The sequence below is a fragment of the Mastomys coucha genome, unplaced genomic scaffold, assembly GCF_008632895.1.
Source record: "Mastomys coucha isolate ucsf_1 unplaced genomic scaffold, UCSF_Mcou_1 pScaffold3, whole genome shotgun sequence".
NCBI classification, from domain to species: domain Eukaryota; kingdom Metazoa; phylum Chordata; class Mammalia; order Rodentia; family Muridae; genus Mastomys; species Mastomys coucha.
In genome coordinates, this window is record NW_022196909.1 from 63,047,746 (window position 1) to 63,067,970 (window position 20,225).

The 20,225-nt window shown below is 48.7% G+C and overlaps 1 protein-coding gene across 2 annotated transcripts; it reads left to right on the forward strand.

Moving 5' to 3' along the window:
- Window positions 1-10,482: 10,482 nt before the first annotated feature.
- Window positions 10,483-16,698, forward strand: Treml1 (triggering receptor expressed on myeloid cells like 1). 2 transcript variants are annotated; one of them, XM_031347497.1, is made up of 6 exons: window positions 10,483-10,555; window positions 10,712-11,044; window positions 14,353-14,491; window positions 14,971-15,056; window positions 15,529-15,581; window positions 16,150-16,698. In XM_031347497.1, exons 1-6 carry the CDS (start codon window positions 10,513-10,515, stop codon window positions 16,414-16,416), a joined length of 921 nt encoding a protein of 306 aa, XP_031203357.1. In that variant the 5' UTR covers window positions 10,483-10,512; the 3' UTR covers window positions 16,417-16,698. The 2 variants fall into 2 exon arrangements, with proteins under 2 accessions (XP_031203357.1, XP_031203358.1); XM_031347498.1 differs by having other exon boundaries at window positions 15,529-15,577; window positions 16,249-16,698.
- Window positions 16,699-20,225: the final 3,527 nt, after the last annotated feature.

Sequence of the window (20,225 nt, forward strand, 5' to 3'; positions counted from 1 at the left end):
AGCCCACCTATCCTGGGAGCAGGAATACTGGTGTGTACATCTGTGTTGAGTGGGGAAGACAGCTGGATGGTTGTCTGTCAACTTCTGCACTTTGGACATTAAACACTCTCCACACACCAACCCAGGACTGACTACTCTTTCTAGATGGTTCCGTGCGGGTCCTCGTACGTTCTGCTCCACCACTGGGGTGTTGGGTACAGCTGCTGGGAGGTGAAGCACAGGGAGTGCTTGATTGTTCTCTCTGTACTACTGCCATTGTTGGCGTTGGACTTTAGGAAAGTGCTGAGATACCACTCAGGAAGTGGAAGAATGCAGTCTAAGATGTGGCAGGCCAAAGTTGAGGTTCCCTGACTCCTGGGAATCCCGTTGCCGCTGGGTGCCACAGAGGAGTTGGGAGTGAAGGATCGGGGGTCCACAGGCCCTTGATGAAGCTGGAACCATTGAGGGCCCTCAGGCTGAGGACAACAATTAACCTGGGGCCGGGGGAACAGGGAATTCTGGCTTAGATATCAGAGAAAGTCCCTAGCTTAGCAGCAGTTGTTTGGAAGCACAGAGAGGGGTTCTGTGGAAGATTTAGGCAGTGTCTCTGTAGTGAAAGGCTTTCTCCATGCTCCCAGTGGTGGTTCTCAATGAAAGAGACAGTCCATGTTTATCCATACTGTGTATTGATTGTTCATTGTGGAAAATGGGTGCATACCAACTCCTCAGGGTGGACCAGAGACCTTTTGCAGGAAGGAATGTCTGGGAAGGAAAGCTTATTGGCTAAACTCTCAGGGCCTCTAGGTAGCTCATGAGCAAGGAGACCTCCAAACAGGGCTACATGACCAACATGAGGAATTTGGACACATGTTCCGGGCCAGGAATCTAGAAGGGAGCAGGTGAGTACCCGAGTGCCTGGGTCTCAGACCTGTTCTACGTTATCAAGTTTCTTGGCACAACCCACTGTCCCACAGTTCTAATACACCATCCCACAACTCTTTTTTCCCAGTGCTGGGACTAAACTCATGGTTTTGTTCATGCTAGGCATGTTGCTTACCACTAAGATAACTCCCAGAGTAAGATTATATGTCTGGATGAGGAAAAGGGGGAAAAGGTAATAAACTATCTTAGTTTCATTTCTGTTGCTGTAGTAAAATATCCTGTGATAAAATAGTGAAAAAAGTGACAAAAACAATTTAGGTGCTGGGCAGTGGTGGCGTACACCTTTAATCCCAGCACTTGGGAGGCAGAGGCAGGCGGATTTCTGAGTTTGAGGCCAGCCTGGTCTACAGAGTGAGTTCCAGGACAGCCAAGGCTACACAGAGAAACCCTGTCTTGAAACAAACAAACAAACAAACAAACAAACAAAAACAATTTAGGTGAGAAAATGTTTATTTTAACTCATAATTCTAGATTATAGCTCATCTCAGAAGGGAAGTCAAGGTGGCAGGAACCTGAATCACAGCACATCCATAGTCAAGAACAGAAAAAGAACAGATGCAGACCTGCCTGCTTGTGTTCAGCTCCTCTCTGTACTGTTACCACTTATAGTCCAGGAGCCCCTGCCTAGGGAATGATGCTACCCACAGTGGGCTAGGTCTTTCCACAGCAGTCAGCATGTAATCTAGACAACCCCCTTAGACATGCCCACAGGCCAACTTCATCTATTCATCCTCTTCGAGACTTTCTTTGGTGATTCTGGATTGTGTTGAGATAACAATTAAAAGTAACCATTTTGGGTGTCATGTCTTCTATCTCGTGGGCTCCAATCTTTCCATCCTCATTTCCCTTCCTAGCATTTGATCACCAAGTCCTCGTGTGGGATAGCTGGTCATTTTCCTCCTCCTGCCTTGGTGGGACTGTCTTCATTGGTTACCCTTGGGCTAAAGTTGCCTCTTCCCATCTCCTGGCTCCATCCTCTTGTCCCTACTTCTGCTACTTGGGGACATCCAAGCCACTGACTCGTCCTTTCACCTCCCAGAGCTGCGCTTCCATTTGCAACTTCCCTTCTGGAGAAATGACAAAGACTGAGTCACAGTATCTAAGTTGGGAACAGATAGTTTACAGCCCTAGGAGTACTGAGAGAAAATGGATGCTCAGGGAAGGAGGGGGGCTTAGTCCTCATCTCCAGTAGAGCCTGGAGATCAAGTTTCCCTTCACATTCATGGCACCCCCTTCTCCAGCTCTATCCTTCTAGTGTGTTTATGGATAAGTACGTTTCGACTTGTTGTTTTGAATGTGATCTGAGCCCCAGAGATACAGCATAGACTCTGCCCTTGAAGCTCTTGTTCTAGGGTGAGGAGCTGGCATGTAGTAATAAACACAATAATATGGGTTATGTCCAAAGTCAAAAAGTGTTGAGGGAAACTTAAAAATAAATCTGAGTGCAAAGGATATGGGATGTGCCATTTTGAGCAGGATAAAGGGGACACACAAAGGATGTTAGCAAATAAATAAGGGATTGTGCAGAGAAAGAATTTGAGATAAAGAGGACAGTCAGACCTGTGTGAGTCCTTTCATTTTGTTGCTGTGGTAAAACACCTTGGCCAAAAGCAACATAGGGAGGAAAGGGCTTGCTTCACTTATAATTCCAAGTTACAGTCCATCAACTTGGGCAAGTTGAGGCAAACTCAAGCAACTAGGTATATTACATCTTCAGTTGAAAGCAGAGAGAAGCAAATGCATCTATTCTGCCTGCTTGTTGTGTCCATATTTACTGAGCTCTCTTCCCTTGTGCAGTTCCAGGCTCAGTCCAGGAAACAACAGTGTCCGAACTCAGGCTGGGTTTTCCACCCTCTGCTAACTGTCAAGACAATCTCCCCAGACATGCCCACACACCAAAGTCATCTAGACAACCCCTCTTTGGAACACCCTTCGCAGATGATTCCAGATTGTGTCAAGTTGACTGTTAAAATCAACCAACACACAAACATGCACCAACACCCTGGTGAGAGAGAGAACAGGGTAGAAACTCCCCGATGGACCAGAGTGTGGAGGGATCAAGCTGGCCACACACTCAAGCTTTTATTAGTCCTCAGAAGTAGACACCCTGTGGTCATGGTGGCATGTGTGTGCTTTACCATCTAACATGAGCTTAGAATTATGGGAAAAGTCCATCATGGTATGCATGCTCCAGCCTCACTTCCACATGGCCCTTCTGGGTTCCAACCATGCTTTGTCACCACTACTTGGGCTTCTCCATTAACCCTGGATTATAGCTCTGGGTCAGCCTGCATTTTGGACTTCTCTGACTGCCTCGTTGTGGCCTAAGGCAATCAGCTCGCCCTCACAGATCCAGCCCAGTCTAGCCAGGCCCTTTCAGCTGCCTACACTATGAGCACAGGGCTGTAAAGAGGGCCTGAGAGGCTGTCAGAGACTTGCACTGGAGAGGGGTGGCTGTGTCACCTTGGGCTTGCTTTTCACACTTTATCTGCTCTGTCACATCTGAGATGCCCACTTCTGGGTTAGGGTGACCATTGGTATGCTCTCCCTTGAGCTAAGGATCACCATGGGCTGAAAGGTAGAGAGATTCATGGGCTTCAGTTTCATCTCTGCCTCCTGACAACTTGTAGTAAGCAGGTTCTTCAACCCCCAACAGTTGGTTGATTGTAAAAATAGATTGGGCAAACAAGCAATGAGTCAACCAACACTCCCTTTGTCTATTTCACTGGGGTTTAAAAATTATTTTTAGCGGGGGCTAGAGAGATAGCGTCTTAGTTACGTTGTCCTATTTCTGTGAAGAGACATCATGACCAAGGCAACTTATAATTGGGACTTACTACAGTTTCAGAGGGTTAGTCCTTCCTTGATCATCATGGTGGGAGGGAGCATGGTGCTGGAACATACTGGGAGCAGCAGCGGAGAACTTAGCATCTGGTTTACAAGCAAGCACAGAGAGAGGGAGGGAGGGAGGGAAGGAGGGAGGGAGAGACAGAGAGAGGGAGAGAGACAGAGAGACACCGAGACAGACAGACAGACAGACAGACAGACAAACTGGGCCTGGCATGGGCTTCTGAAATCTCAGAGCCCACCCCCAGTGACACACATTCTTCAACAAGGCCACAGCTCCTTATCCTTCTGTAAATGAGAATGGCCCATGTAGGCTCATATACTTGAATATTTAGTCATCAGGGAGTGATATGTTTGGGAGGGGCTAGAAGGTGTGGCCTCTCAAAGGAGGTGTGGTCTTGTCAGAGGAGTGGTGTTACTGAGAATGAATGGGCTTTGGAGTTTCAAAAGCCCACACCAAACCCAGTCTCCTTCTCCTCCTCCTTCCCCTCTTTTTCTTTCTACCCCCTCTCTCTGTCTCTCTCTGTCTCTGTCTCTCTCTCCCTCCCTTTGTCCCTCCCTCCCTCCCTCTCTCCCCACCCCTTCTCTCTGTCTCTCTCTATCTCTGTCTCTGTCTCTCTCCTTCCCTCTCTCCCTCCCTCCCTCTCTCCCCACCCCCTCTCTCTCTGCCTGCTGATGAGGATGTAAAGCTCTCAGCTACTGTTCCAGTGTCACACTGTCTGTCTCCTACCATGATGGTCATGGACTAACGCTCTAAACTGTGAGCAGGCCCCCAATGAAATGCTTCCCTTTAGGACAGTTGCCTTGGTCATGGTGTCTCTTCACAGCAAAACAACAGTATCTAAGGCAGTATCCTTGGCAAGCCACCAATTGGGAACCAAACATTCACAGCAGAGAAGGTGCAGTGGTTCAGAGCACGTGGTGTTCTTATAGAAGACCTGAGTTCAGTTCCCAGGACCAGGTTAGGCTGCGTGTGACTGCCGGTAACTCCAGCCCCAAGGTGGTCTGATAGCCTCTTTGAACCTCCTCAGTTATGGCCCTCCCCTGTACACTCTCGCGCGCACGCGCGCGCACACACACACACACACACACACACACACACTATTGTGCGTATGTGGAGGTCAGAGGACAGTTTAGCCTCTTTCTGTTGATGTTAGGTCCCATTCTTCCTTCCAGCCCATGCTCCCAGAAACAAGACTCAGACTCAAAATACATTTACAATAACCTTAGTGATATAGCTAGGCTTTTCCTTATTACATCATAACATAAATTATCCAATTTATTTTAACCTACATTCTGCCACATGGTTGGTTACCTGCGCTCAGGTACCATGTGTCTCATCACATCTTCCTGGTGAATCACCCCTCTGGCTCTATCCCAGAATTGTTTCTGACTCCTAGATGTCCCACCTTCTATTTCCTGCCTAAGTCATAGACCATCAGACTTATTATTGACAAGTGCTGCATCCATAATTCTCTCTACAGCTTTCCACCATGTAGATCCCCAGAATCAAACTCAAGTTGTTAGGCTTGGCAGCTTTATCAGTGGAGTCATCTCGTGTTCTTGTTGGATTTTTGCAAAATAAGAAGATGTAACATTTATGGAAATCCTGGGGCCAGGTGTGAGCCCGGGTCCTGATGTTGATGATGCTGGAGCTGCGCAACACATTAGTTAAAAGGAGGCAATGCATAGTCATGAGATTTTATTATAGAAAAGAGAAAAGAGGCCGACCATGACCATGTAGAGAGAGAAAAAGGAGAAGGAGAGGAAGAGAGAGGGCAAGAAAAGAAGAGTGCAAGAGAGGAAGAGGGCAAGAGAGGAAGAGGGCAAGAGAGAAAGCAAGAGAGGGGAGAGCAAGAAAGAGAGGAGAGCAAAAGAGAGAGGAGGGGGCAAACCGCCCCTTACATTGTGAGGCAGGGCTATCTGGCTGTGGTCAGATGACTGGGGGTAGGATCCTTCTAGAATGCTGGGAGGTTGGGGCATTGTCTAAATGACAGGACACACATCTCCTGTGGGGGGTGGGGAGTTGTAGGGGGGTTGGGACTGAAATAGAAGCCAGAGACCCAGGAGTCATGGCCAAACTCCTTCTGTCCCTTGCAGGCAGAAGTTATTGCCCTCTGGGTCACCGGAGTTCCAGACTTATTCTCGACTGGGCCCAGGTTGCCTGAACAGACCACTGCCCCACAGCCAAGTGTCCAGTACGTTGTAGGTCCTCAACAAACACTGGCTTTCTCACAGTAAAAGTCAGCACATCATGCTTCCTCAGAGGCCAGAGTCCCTCCTGGCCCTCTGGTCCAGCATTCCACCATATTCATCTGAAGATCTGTTTAATGTATGACACTATCCTAGGTGCACACAACACCTCTGTGGCTACTTATATGGGTTATGTGCATTGTTAAGACAGGAGAAAGTCCTGCTCTGTGCTCAGTGCACAGGAACACTGGGCCACCCTATCACCCCTTCTATATTAGGCTCAGTTTAATTTCTAGTGGGTTCCCAGGTACTTCTAGTTTATCAACAGACTGTGCCTGGAAGGAAGGAAAAGAAGAAGATGGAGGGAGGGAGGAAGGGAGGAAAGACATGTGACCCAGTAGCTAAGATCAGAGCCTGGTTCCTCTTTAAGCCAATTAAAGAGTCAAATATTGGGGAAAGCAGAGAAAGAAAATGTACTCAATGTGGTCACAGTGGGAATGGAAACAAAAAGGTCCCATGCTCTCTCCAAAACCATCTTCAGGATCTTTTTCTCTATTTTTCACATGTGTCTATATGTTTTTGCATGTATGAGTACTTGCATATGTGGATGCCTGTTTGTACTTGTGGAGGCCCAAGGTTGATATCCATAATCATCCTTGCTGGGCATGGTGGCATATACCTATAATGCCTACAATAGAGAGGCAGAGGCATGAGGTTCAAGGTTCTCTGAGTTCAAGGCCAGCTTGGTCTACATAGAGAGTTCCAAGGAAGAAAGAAAGGAAGAAAGGAAGGAAAAAAGAAAGAAAGAAAGAAAGAAAGAAAGAAAGAAAGAAAGAAAGAAAGAAAGAAGGAAAGGAAAGAAGGAAGGAAGGAAGGAAGGGAGGGAGGGAGGGAGGAAGGAAGGAAGAGAATCATTCTTGATGGATTTTTCACATGATTCCACTTTATTATTATAGTCAAAGTCTCTAGCCAAACCTGCTCTAACTAGTCTCTCTATCCAATACATGCTGGGGATCTCCTGTTTCTGTCTTCTGAGGATGAACTTCCAGGTAAGGCACCATGCCTATGACAGGGTTGAACCTATGGGTTCTTGAGGATCCAAACTGCAATCTTCATGCCTGTGCAGCGAGTGCTTTATCTGCTGAGCCATCACTCCAGTACCCACCTTTGGGGTCTTAGAGTGAAGTCTGGGTTTGAATAGAGGCCAAGGGGTGTGAAGGAGGCAGTCTCTGCCCAGATCCTGCTCGACATCATTGTCCAGGCTTCAGGCTCTTGCTTGGTGATCTGATAATCCTTACACCTGTGAGAGGTCTCTCCCTGGGAAGCAGTTTCCTCCTCTGAGAGATGGCACCAGGGCTTGAGTCATTGCTTCAACTGTCTGATGGTTGAAAGAAGGGGCATGAGGGTCTCTTTAGAATATATTCATTATTACCAGAATGTGGGTTGAAATGGTGTCCTGCATCCCATCTGCCACAGGGCTAGGGCCATTTGTGGAGACGGGACTGCACGCACCCCACTCTCATGGCTGGGCAGATGCCAGGCTTTGAGGAGCCACAGGACCCCACTCCGGGGTTTAGGGAGCAGAGTCTGAGGTTCCTGCAGACTAAAGGAGTTGGATTGGACACTTAAGGCACCACAGACACTGATGGGTGCCACAGAAGAGCCAGCTCTGGGGTCCCCAGGCCACATAGAGGCCAGGGAGGGCGGGTTCTCACTCTTGGGCACCTCAGATGCCACTGGATGCTGTGGAATGGAGTTGGGGGCCCACAGGGCTGGCTCTAGCCCAGGGACAAAGGAAAAAGGGCAGGAGGAGAACTCTGGCTGGTTCTCTCGGAAGAGAGTCTCTGGCTTGCTCTAGAAGGCTGCTTGGCTTGGTGGAGACCATGGCTGAGAAGTCAGAAAGGCCTCCTCTGGGAGATTAGAGGTGGCTCTTTAGATGAGGACCTGCTCCATTGTTCGCCATGGCGGGTCCCAATGGGAAGAGACAGTCCATGGTTTTAAGGGATTCATTGTCATAGCGGAGAGTTGAGATGAGTGAAACCATACCTCCTTTTCTCAGGGTGGGCCTGAAGTTAGGGAAGGGGAGCTAAGAGGGTAATAGAGGCAGAGAAAGGCAGAGAGAAGGAGAGAGTAGAGAAGTAGAGGCCAGTCATGGCCACACAGAGAGACGGGGAAGGTAATGCGGTGAGAGGGAGAGCAAGAGGGCAAGAGAGAGGCAAGAGTAAGAGAGGGAGGAGGGGGCAAGCAGCCCCTTCTATAGTGGGCCAGGCTTACCTGGCTGTTGCCAGGTAACTGTGGGGATGGAGTCCAGACAAAATACCAGGGACTTGGGATGTTGTCCTATGTGACTGACAGCCACAGAATTATGGAGCTGAGGCCTCCTGTCAGGAGCCTGGTGCCTGGGGTCATGGCAAATGGCCTTTCATCCCTTGGAGGAACACCTGCTGAGTCTCAGGGGTTTAAACCTAGCTCAACACAGGCTGCCTTTCACAGTCCCACACCAGGATAGTTGTAGGCAGGGGAGAGGAGGGAGGGAGGGAGAGAGAAAGGGAGGGACCTAGGGAGGGAGAAAAGGTCTTACTGCTGTTCTCTGGAGCTCATCTTCCACACCAAGGCAATGTGTTCTTCCCTACACATAGGTCTAATTCTGACAGTGTTTTATCATGTGTTCCGTCTGGTTCTCCAGAGCCCAACCCCCCAGGGCAATTTGGAAGTCAGATGTTTCCTCCGTAGGCAGTGAATCTGAATCTCAAGAACCCCAAAATAGACTTGCAGTTCAAGAAACAAGTGAGCTCTAGGGTTTTGAAATGGCCCTCACAGGCTCCTGTGCTTGAACATAGGTAGTGCTGGTGGGGAAGTGGGTATGGAATCCAAAGGAGTCCCAGCAGATACGCCCTGCTTCTAATCATCCTTTGCTTCCTGTCTGCCTCCGTGGTGTGGCCAGATACTCCATGTTTCTATTGCCATGCTTGTCATAACAGGCCAGCAACCCTAAGATGGTGAACCCCAATGACTTTTCCTCCCTCAGGGTTATTTTGTCAGTAATACACTGGCTCATTGACACTTCTTCCACTTTAGAAAGCAGCAGAGACAGAGAAAGAACCAGACAGACACCATTATTCTGCACTATAAATGTCCTTAGGAAGGCAAGTGAAGGATACAAGTCTCTCTGGGTGTTTCCCAGTCTCTAGCTCCAGAAGGACGTCCAATGCTCGCTCATACCGAAGCATAAAGGCTTTACACGTACTGTCAGGACCATGTAGGAAGGTGGAAATATTCATGGACAACACAGTATTTGTGGCACAAAAGTACTCTGCTTACAGAAAAATAATAACCCTTGAAAAATAAAGAGAACTTCTAAATTAAAACTGTCAAGGAAAATTGGGTAAGAGAGATGGCACCCTGGTTGAGAGCATTTGCTGCTCTCACAGAGGATCCAGGCTCAGGTCCCAGAACCCACATAGCTGTTTACAACCATCTGCAACTCCAGTTCCAGGGAATAAGGCACCTTCTCCTGATCTCATAAAGGCAACACAATTACGCACATAAAATAAAAGTAATAAATCTCTTTTAAAAACAAAATAATGAAAAAGAGGCTGAGGATATATCCCCATTGGCAGAGGGCTCGCTCACATGCACACAGTCCAGGGTTCCACCCCCAGCAGCCAGAAACCCAGGTGGAGATGTAAGTCTGAAATTCCTGCACTCAGGAAAGTAGAGTCATTGGACCAGAAGTTCAAGATTACCCTTGGCTACATAACTTTGAGGCTAACCTGGGCTACGTGAGACCCTATCTCCATAAGCAAAGCGAAGATCATAGAAGGTAAGGAAGAAGAGTATTCAGATCCTAGAAGCTTGATGGATTAAGAAATGAACAACGTGAAAGACAAGTTATGAAAACGGGAAGAACATGCAAGAAAGGAAGGATCCATGCTGCCAAGTAGTGGGTGGGTGCAGAACAGCAAGAGGAGAGAGCATGGCATGCGCCCTCTGAGGAAAATCATGCTTCCTGGAACTGAGGGTCGGTTTGAAAGGAAGGGCCTAGAGCATCTAGGTGGGACACAGGCAAAGACAGGTCCAGGGGTTCCTAGGGAAGAGGTTGTAGTGAGGGAACAGGGGTCTCCTGGGGGATGGGGTGGTATGGGATTGAGTAGAGCCAGGATGGAAGAATATGGCTCTTAATTTTCTCCCTCATAGCTCTTTCTTCAGATCTGTGTGTAGAGAGACTGCATGTAGGAGACTGGTCTCTCCTTATTCTCCTGCCCCCGGTTGCTGGTTCCATTCTTTGTTCCCTTTAGTGGGGTGTCAGACCCCCTTCTTCCACCCTCTCCCTCACTCGCCTACTGGTCTCTCAGGGCCTTCTGAACCTTGAGCCAAGAAATACTTGGAAAAGTTCCCTGCCCCCAACCTTGGAGATTCCCACCAGTGTAACTGCCAGCCTCTATGGTTGCTGGAAGAGCCCACGTGACTGTATGAGACAGATGTTTCCTGCCCCCAGGGGCCTACAGTTTTAGAGACAAGGCCACCCTCAGAACCTACTACTGCCCAGCCATGGACCACAACCTGCTGCTGCTGCTGCTCCTGGGACTAGCAGGTAAGGTGCAGATGTAGCCACACCTCCTTCACCAGCATTAGTGTCACAGATGCCATAGCTACTCCTTCTGGTCCCCAAGTCCCTATGTCAGAGAATGGGCTAGGAACCATGCCTGCTTCTATCCAACCCTCACTCCCACATTGCTTCCTTCCACAGGCCAAGGCTCAACTGACAGTCATCCTGAGGTGCTACAGGCACCGGTGGGGTCATCCATTCTAGTGCAGTGCCACTACCGGCTCCAGGATGTGAGGGCTCACAAGGTGTGGTGCCGGTTCTTGCAGGAAGGCTGCCGCCCACTAGTGACCTCAGCAGTGGACCGAAGAGCTCCAGGAAGTGGGCACATATTCCTCACTGACCTGGGTGGGGGGCTCCTGCAGGTGGAAATGGTGAGCCTGCAGGAGGAGGACACAGGGGAGTATGGCTGTGTGGTAGAGGGAGCTGCAGGACCCCAGACCCTGCATAGAGTCTCCCTGCTGGTGCTTCCACCAGGTGAGTTGCCCTTAGCTGCCCCCCTGTAGTCAGAAAAATGATCTGTGATGGGGACTCTTTGGGGCCTTGGGGTGTAGGGCCCACTAGGAAGGCAGGATGAGATATCATTCTGACAGCTCCTCTGGACTGAATGGCAACGGAACTGTTTGGGAAGCTGGAGATAAGTAGCTAGGCAGCCACCTCTCCCTCCCTCTCCCTGACAGTAGCTTTCTATCACAGCATCTCCAAGGCCCTGTGTCTTCCTCCAACTCTCCCAAGCTGATACTATCTTTGTTTTACTTTACATGGACTTCAAGCATATTAACAGAAATTGATTTCTGTGCCTTCCAGTGTGTGTGTGTGTGTGTGTGTGTGTGTGTGTGTGTGCGCGCGCGCGCGTGAGTGCCCATGTAGCACCTGCACAGCTACAGAGGATGTCCTGTTCTATCTCTACCTAATCACTTTGGGACAGTGTCTCTCACTAACCCTGAAGCTCCCGTTTTGGATAGACTGGCTGGCCATGTAGGGATTTGCCTATCTCTAGCTTCCAGCACTGGGTTCTCAGATGCGGCATTTTTATGTGGGTATGGGGGATCTGAACTCAGGACCTCGCCCTTGCCCACTGAGCCATTTCCCCAGCCCTGCCTTCCTCTGATGATTTAAAGTTTATCTTAACAGAGTTTAGTAAGAGCCTGGCCTACAGGTGGGATCCATCAGTTCCTGCTTTGGACTTCAACTCACACAGATTTTGTCTTTCTTTTTTTAAGAAGTCTGTAGCCTAGACTGGCCTAGAACCCATTTATGTAGTCCAGGCTGGCCTTGAACTCATGATCTTCCTGATCTCATGAACTCATCTTCCTGAATGTGAGAATTATAGGTGTGCAATGCTGGGCGTGATTCCATTCAGTTTTTAAAATTGGGGGGATTCTTAAAATTTTTAAGAATATTTAAACTTAATATTTATACATTGATATTAAATACATTAATGTTTAAACTCATTAAGCAGCCTTAATATAGAAAGCATATTGCTTTTGCAATATTCTCACAGCTCACATCTTTCTAGGCATTTATTAAAATAAAAATGCAATTTAAAAACTGAGGCCTATTTTTAGGGGTCTGGAGATATGGAGCAGTGCTTAAAGGAGCTGGCTGCCTTTCCGGAGGACCTAGATTCAGTTCCCAGGACCCACCCGGCAGCTCACAGTCTTCTGCAACCCCTATTCCAGGAGACTTGCTAGCCCTTTCTGGCCCCCTTGGACACCAGGAACACACACTGTGTACACACATATACAGGCAAAACATGCAGACACATAAAATAAAATAATAAAAAATGCATTTTTTAAAAAATTGAGTGGTACTTAAAAAACTGCTCTGGGGGGAGAAGGCTGGAGGTGGCTGATGCTTTTTTAGATAATGGCACCTTTCATCTTTTGAGAGCTGTAACTTAGGTCTAATCCCCACTATAAAGTCATTTCATTTCTATGGTTGTCCTGGATAAGTAAGAGGGGTGGGTCAAAATGTCGTTGGATCACGTTCATATTTACTCCACAATGATTATTTAAAATTTCACCTCTCTTTCTCTCCCGCTCTCTCTCTCCCCCTCTCTCTCTCCCTCTCTCTCTGTCTCTCTGTCTCTGTCTCTGTCTCTGTCTCTGTCTCTCTCTCTCTGTCTCTGTCTCTTGTGTGTGTGTGTGTGTGTGTGTGTGTGTGTGCGCAGAGGTAGGAAGACATTGGCGAGAGCTGATTCTTCCTTTACCTTTTGGGCTCTGGAGTTTAAACTCAGGCTGTCGGGCTTGGCAGCGAGTCGCTTTACTTGCTGAATCATCTTGCTGGCCCATGGCCATCATTTCACACAGTAAGTGGATGCTGGCCAACATGAGTCCTTCTCAGGATCCTGCCATCCTTGACACGCTGAGGTCTTGCCTTGTTTTACTTTTCCCTCTTTCTTGTGCATCTGTAGTCTACATACATGTTCTTGTGTGCATGTGTGCATGTGGAGGACAAAGGTCAGTGTTGTGTTTCTTCTTCACCACTTTATGTTGGAGACAGGGTCTCTGGGACCTGGAGCTCTGCTGGGCTGGCTGATCAGTTAGTTACAGGGACTCTCCTGTCTCCAAGCATACTCTGTCCCAGTGCTGGAGTTACAGACATGCACCTTATGTCTGGCTTGTACACAGCGCTAGCGATCCAAATGTGGCTCTTTGTGCTTCAGTGGCAAGCTCTTTATCCTCTGAGCCATCTCCCCAGCCCCTTCTTACTTTTAAAGACATCGTCTACGCAACTCTGGTAAACCTGAAACTCACACAGACCACAATGGCCTCAAGCTAGATAAGATCCTCTGTCTCTCAAATGCTGGGATTACAGGTATGCTGTAGTCTGCCTGGTGCAACTCCAGGTTCTAACTCCCTAAAAGACAGATTGCAGTAATACCAGTCTGGCTGGGAGCAGGGACGAGGGAAGAAGAATGATGGAGCAAATACATGGAGCTCCTCTCATTGCAGTATAAGGGCTGCATAAAAGGAATGCCCAGCCGTGTGGGTAGAACATGGTGCCCAGGCAAGCATTTAGTTTTAGAGAGTAGCCTAGTTAATTTTCTATTGGTGTGATGAGACATCAGCTTACAAGAAAAGAAAAAAAAAGTTGTATTGGGGGCTTACGGTTCTAGACAGAGCCCATGACTAAATGGCGGGGAGCATGGCAGCAGGCAGGAAGGCCTGACACTGGAGTAGGACTGGCAGAAGAGTTGTCCCATTGGAATCCAGGTACTAGCTGAGTTATCAGAAAGGTCCTTGGGTCTTGCCTCCCATTAATGCTGAGCCAGAATCTTTGTAAATCCAGAGGGCAGCTCAGGATGGGATCCTATCAGCTTGAAGATGAGGTCACAGGGCTGCAGAGACGTGGGGGGAAGCCCTCACTGGAGACCTGTGAGAGCCAAGAGCAAGGTTGACACTGAAGATGACAACAAGAGAATCTATTCTGCAATTATAAAGAGATACAAGATCATACAGTGATGGCTGGGCATAGTGTGGTTGGGCTGGAGAAAGACCAGTATGTGGGATGGAGTTGGCAGAGATGAAGAAATGCAGGGGGCCATGGGTGGAAGCTGGTGGCAGAGGGGAAATGGCTGTGCTTACAACCTGACAGAGATACCAAGAGAAGAAGGTATTTCCTAACTGATAGAATGAAGAATGGTATGTTCCCAGTCTGTTTGCCTTCCTGGGAGTGGGGGAGGTTGGGGGAAGGCTTATCTCTTTTTTCAGATCTTAACAGGCTATGGAAAGCCACTCCACAAGGGCTATGCACTCACTAAATGTGTCCTTCTGGTTCAGTTCCTGGCCCAGGAGAGGGAGAGGAAGCAGAGGAAGAGAAAGAAACCTATAGAACCAGAACCGGAAGTCTGCTCGAGGACCCCTCCGTGGACCCTTCTGCCAGTGCTGGTCCTCACGAGTTCAGACGGCGTGAGAACAGGTGCTGGAAGCAGTGGTGTAGAAGGCTAGGGGAACTGGGCACTAAACATACAACTGGGTTTGACCTGTGGTGTCAGTCGGATGGAGGGCTGGAGAGATGGCTCAGCAGTTAGGAACACTTGCTGCTTTTGCTGTGGACGGGGCTCATCCCCAATAGTTCGAAGCAGCCTGAACTCCACAGACACACACAAGTAAAATGTTGAAGACGTCTCGAATCAAATCACTGCTAGCTCATCCCACTGCTAGTGACCTTCCCTTCATGCATGTGACCGACATCTATCCATTTCAGTAACCATCCCTTCACTCTGGTAGATCACCAACAAAGACGCTATAAAAGTGTGTCTCTCCTCTCCCCTACCTGGGCCCGCCCTCCTCCTTCCAGCCTATCTCCTCCCAAAGAAAGTGGCAGTTTCTCCCACTACTCCGGGGCTCTTGGTCGGCAGCTCCCCTCAGGGCTAAACCAGCCTTTGTGTCTCTCAGTATCCCGCTGATCTGGGGTGCTGTGCTCCTGCTGGCCCTGCTGGTGGTGGCTGTGGTCATGTTTGCTGTGATGGCCAGAAAGAAAGGTAGGTAGCCGCCCATCTACTCCAACGGATCAGTTTTGAAGATGAGGCCAGGAGTCCAGGCGTGTTTCCTACCTAAAAATCTTGCTGGAATTCCAGCGGCTGATGGGGAGAGCAGGAAGGGAATTGGCTAGGGCAGGGCGAGGGAGCTGGTGAAGAGTGAGGAGTAGGGCTGGAGAGAAAGGGATGGAGGGAAGGGAAGAATTCCAGGGAGTCTGGTTAGCGTTGAGGCAGCTGGAGATGCAGAGAATGGGGGAGGAGGCAGGGCAGGCTTGTGGGTTGCGGAGGTGGAGGGGTAGAGGGTTAGAGAGAGGGAGGAGGCAGGGCAGGCTTGCTGGTGCGGAGGTGGAGGGGTAGAGGGTTAGAGACTAGAGTGGCGAAAGTAGTTGTGCACTTGCAAAGGTTTTGAGAGGCTTAGAGAGACTTGGAGCTACTCTGAAAGCAAGTAGACTGTCCTACTGTCCTCTGTTACCAGGGAACAGGCTTGGTGACTGTGGCCCGTCCCAAAGCACTGGAGTTTCAGGCACGGTAAGAGGCCTTTGCAGATTCCCTTAGCCATTGCACTGCTGAACAGGTCGGGGAGACCCTCACCTTCCTGGGGAAGTACCTTGGGGTATTTTCTAGGGAGTACCTTGGGGTTCAGGATGCCTGCAAAGCACTCCATTCCACTTTAAAAAAAAAAAAATGAGACAGGGTCTCTTTATACTTAGGCCTACAACTTACTATGTAGACCAGGCTGGCCTCTAATTCGTGGAGGGTCACCTGCCTCTGCCCCCAAGTGCTGCATTTAAAGGCATGCATCGCCACTCCCAGATTTTGTTGTTTTGTGTTTCAGACAGGGTCTCATTAAGAACATTGGCCAGCCTGGAACTCACTATGTGGATAGACCAGGCTGAAGTTGAACTCTTTTGATGCAGGGATTAAATGTGTGTGCATTTGTCTATGTGCACACACCACCATTCCTGGCCAAAGCAATGGCCCCTCATCCCTTTGGCACATTGGGATTGTTACAGTGGGTCCCTTATGGTCTCAGGCTTCCCATTACAGGGAACTCAGGCAGAGTGACTTTGTGTGACTTGCCCGCATTGTATTCCAGGACTCTTCCTCAGGAGCCCATCGTAGCAGTGACTCTGGACTACCCGGGCACACACCACATGTGAGGCTCGACTCGCCACCTTCCTTTGACTCTGTCTACATGGGCTCTTCTCTTGATCCACCATCAAGGAAAGCCCCAGCTCCACCCTCACAGCCCCCTCTGCCTCCTAAGGTTCTGATGTCCGCCAAGCCTGTGACATATGCCACAGTTGTCTTCCCGGGAACGGACAAAGGTGGAATAGCCTCGTGTGAGCCAGTTCAGGATTGACCACACAGTCAAACCCCACCCAGTTAATAACACACTTTAACTTATACTCTTGAGATCACCCCCGGGGAGTTCTCTGCAGCCCCTCCAACTAGCTCTGCCCTTTATGCCCAGAGTGTGTCAGTGACTGCTCACTCGGGGCTCTGATCTAGTATCTTGGTTTGGTGGACACAGTGGTGTTCAGATATGATTGAGGTGTTCCGGGGAAGAATTTTCTTCTGCTGCTTCCTGGTGCTGTGTCTGCTATAGTTACATATTGGCTAAATAAACCTGGAAGATGTGTAAGCTCTTCCTGCATGTGTGTGTATGTGTGTATGTGTATGTGTATGAGTGTGCATGTGTGTTCATACATGTGAGTGTATGAGTGTGCATGTATGTGTAAATGTGTAAGTGTGTGAGTGCAGGTGTGTGTGTATAACTGTGTATGCATGTATGTGAGTGTGTATACGTATGTATGAGTATATGTGTGTAAGTTTGCACATATGTGTGTGTGAGAGCTGGTTGTGTGTATATGAGTGTTTATGTGTGTGTGTATGCATGTGTGTATAAATGCTTGTGTGTGTGTGTGTGTGTGTGTGTGCAGGTGTGTGTATGAGTCTGCATATGTGTGTGTATGCATCCAGAGGTCAATGTCACTCCCCTTAGTTTTTGAAACAAGGTCTTTCACTGATCAGGGCTAATTAAGCTGAGCTGGTTGAACAGAGAAGCCCAAGGCCCCTCTTTCTCCACCTCCTCAGAACCCAGATTGCTGGCATCTGCTGTGGCACCAGCTTTTTATGTGGATGTTTGGGAACTGAACTCAAGTCCTCAGATTTACACAGTAAGGACTTTATTGTCGGACCCTTCTCCCCTAGCCCCAGTATGTGAACTTCTAATGGTATGAGTGTGCAAGACAAAGCCTGCTTCACTAGTCATGTGGCTTATGAACCAGAAGGACTCTGATGTGGAGGCTGCTGTGCTGGTGGGGGGTGTAGCTTCTCCCCTGGCCAGAGTACTAAAGACTAGTGAGATTGGAAGGACTTGCTCAGAAGTCCTTCCTACCCCTGATGATGCCTGAGAACACAGATTCATTGGCTTGAGTCTAGAAAGCTCTTCTGCTCTGTACCCTGTGAGCAGGTGACCTGTGATTAGCCACAGTATTTGATGGGCTGGCGGGGGGGGGGGGGGGGATGGATATGAAGACAGTTACTGATGAGTTAAAAGAGACTCGGGACAGATACATAGCAAGAGATAAGACCACAAAGAAACAGGAGGGAAAACTGGAGTGAAAACCAACTCTACATTCCCTCTCAGAAGGGACTTAGCATTTTCAAGCCCTGGGGGTGAGAGAGGTTCTCAGACATTGGTCTTACCAAAGCTGGTGTCTTAGGGTTTCCATTGCTGTGAAAAGACACTATGACCAAGGCAACTCTTATAAAGGACAACATTTAATTGGGGCTGGCTTAGAGTTTCAGAGGTTTGAGCCCATTATCATTCTGGCAGAAGGCACAGCAGCATGCAGGTAGACATTGTGCTGGAGGAGCAGAGAGTTCTACATCTTGATCCAAAGCTAGCCAGAAGGATACTGCCTTCCATGCAACTAGGAGGATCTCAAAGCCACCCCCATAGTGACACACTTCCTCCAACAAGGCCACACCTCCTAATAGTGCCGCTCCCTGGGTGAAGCATATTCAAACCACCACAGCTGGTTTTCCCAGCTATGTAGCCATGTGGCAGCTCTGTTCCCTTTGGCCTTGGAAGAGCCCAGTGAAGAAAAGGCATCCGGAAGAGGTAGAAGGATATCTAATGTCCCTGAGGAATGGATTCTGAAGCTGACTGGAAAAGACTTGCCTATACTGGGACAAGAGATTCAAGGGAGGGGAGGTGAAACCTTGGGACCCTGGTACTGTAACAATGCCGGGTGCAGCCACAAAGGGCCGTAATTTTGATTTAGGCACTTCACAAGAGAGGTCGTGCTAATGTCACTACGCTATGGAAGCCTAGTAATGCTACTCAGCTCTGGCAGAATGTCCCGAGTCTCCCCTGGCAAATGTCTCAAAGCTGTGATCTCAGGGGAGGTGGCTCAGTGCTTAAGCATTTGCCATGTAAGCATTAGGACTAGCATTTGGGTCCCCAGCACCCACATAAATGCCGGATGGCATGGCACCTCCTTGTGATTCCACACGTAGAGACCTGATCCTCAGAGCAAGCTGGCTATCAAGACTAGCCATGCTGGTGAGCTCTAGGTTTGACTGAGACACCCATATTCAATGAACAAGATGGAAGACTGACAAAATGTGATTTATGACATTAACCTCAGGCCTCTACATACATGCATACACAGGCTTATGCATGTGCATGAGCATGGCCCACCACACCATGTGAAAGGGGGGGAGGGGAGTAAAGAATGCTGGCAACACAATACACTGCTGTATGCTCACTGCTTCCTGTGTGACTGTAGGGCTGACTGGAGCTTGCCCAGAATCCTAGCAGCCTTGTGCATGCCACTACCCTGACAAGGACCAAAGTTCGGAATTCTTAATACAGTTCCTAATAGACACAGAGCACATTGGAAAAATCACAAGTCAAACCACCATAGTCAGGTGTAGAAATTCCAGCCTTGTACATGGTAAGCAGTTCACAAACACCAACAAACACCGCTAATGAGTTACAGAGTTCAAAGCAGAACCCAGTCTGTCTTGCTCCAGGTCCCTTGCTCTTGTCTCCTAGTCAGTACTTGAAAATATAAAGAGATGAATGAGGAGCTTGGGACACTGGGTGAGAAGAAGTCAAGGAAGCAGGGATGAGATGGAGCTGGGTAGACAGGAATGAGGATGGCAAGGCATAGCAAAGAGATCAATACAAGGGGACACGCAAATAAGACATCATAATTATGGACAAACATCCCCCTCCCTTCCTTGAGGTTCTTATCATGCTCATTTAGAGGAAGTGGTGAATGCTGGGTCCAGGATAGCTTACCATAGGCTAGGTCCTGTGAATGCCTGTAGAGCCTAGTGGTTAATCTGAGTAGAGTCCAAGCCCTACCACACTATGGCTGTGATTCCCAGCTAAACTGTCTCTAAGTTTCCCACTGAGTAGTTTCTGGACTACAGAGCATGTCTGTACCCCTGTGACCCTGGAAAATCACAAGGCAAACCACCACAGCCTGGGATTGTCTGCATTCCAACTGTGAGTTCTTGGAGAACCTACAGGGAAAGGGTTACGACTCTTAGCTCTGTGCTATTCACTAGCTGTCTTAATTAGTGTTCTATTGCTGTGAAGAGACACCATGACCACAGCAATTCTTATAAAGGAAAGTTTTTAGTCAGGGTTCTCTAGAGTCATAGAACTTATGGAATGCCTCTATATATTAAGGGAATTTATTAGAGTGATTTACAGCCTGAAATCTAACTAACCCAACAATGGGAAGCTGTGAATGGGAAGTCTAAGAATCTAGTAGTTTCTCAGTCCCACGAGGCTAGGTGTTCCAGCTGTCCTTCTGTATAAGCTGGAACCCGGAAGAAGTAGGTTCCAACAGATGTGCTGGCAAGTAAGTGCAAGCAGGTGACAAAGAAGGCATCCTTCTTCCACTGTCTGTATGTAGGCCTCCAGCAGAAGGTGTGACCCAGCTTAAAGGTGTGTGCCCCAACTCCTGGATTTGGAACTTACTCTCTCCCAGGTTGGCCTTGAACTCAGAGATCTGCTTGGGGTTAAAGATGTGTACCACCTTGCCTGGGTCTAAGCTTTCCATGGCCAGTATGCCTCTGTTGGGAACCATGAGAGCCCTGAGAAAAATATCCTGCCCCAGCTAATTGAGAACCCGGAGATTAACA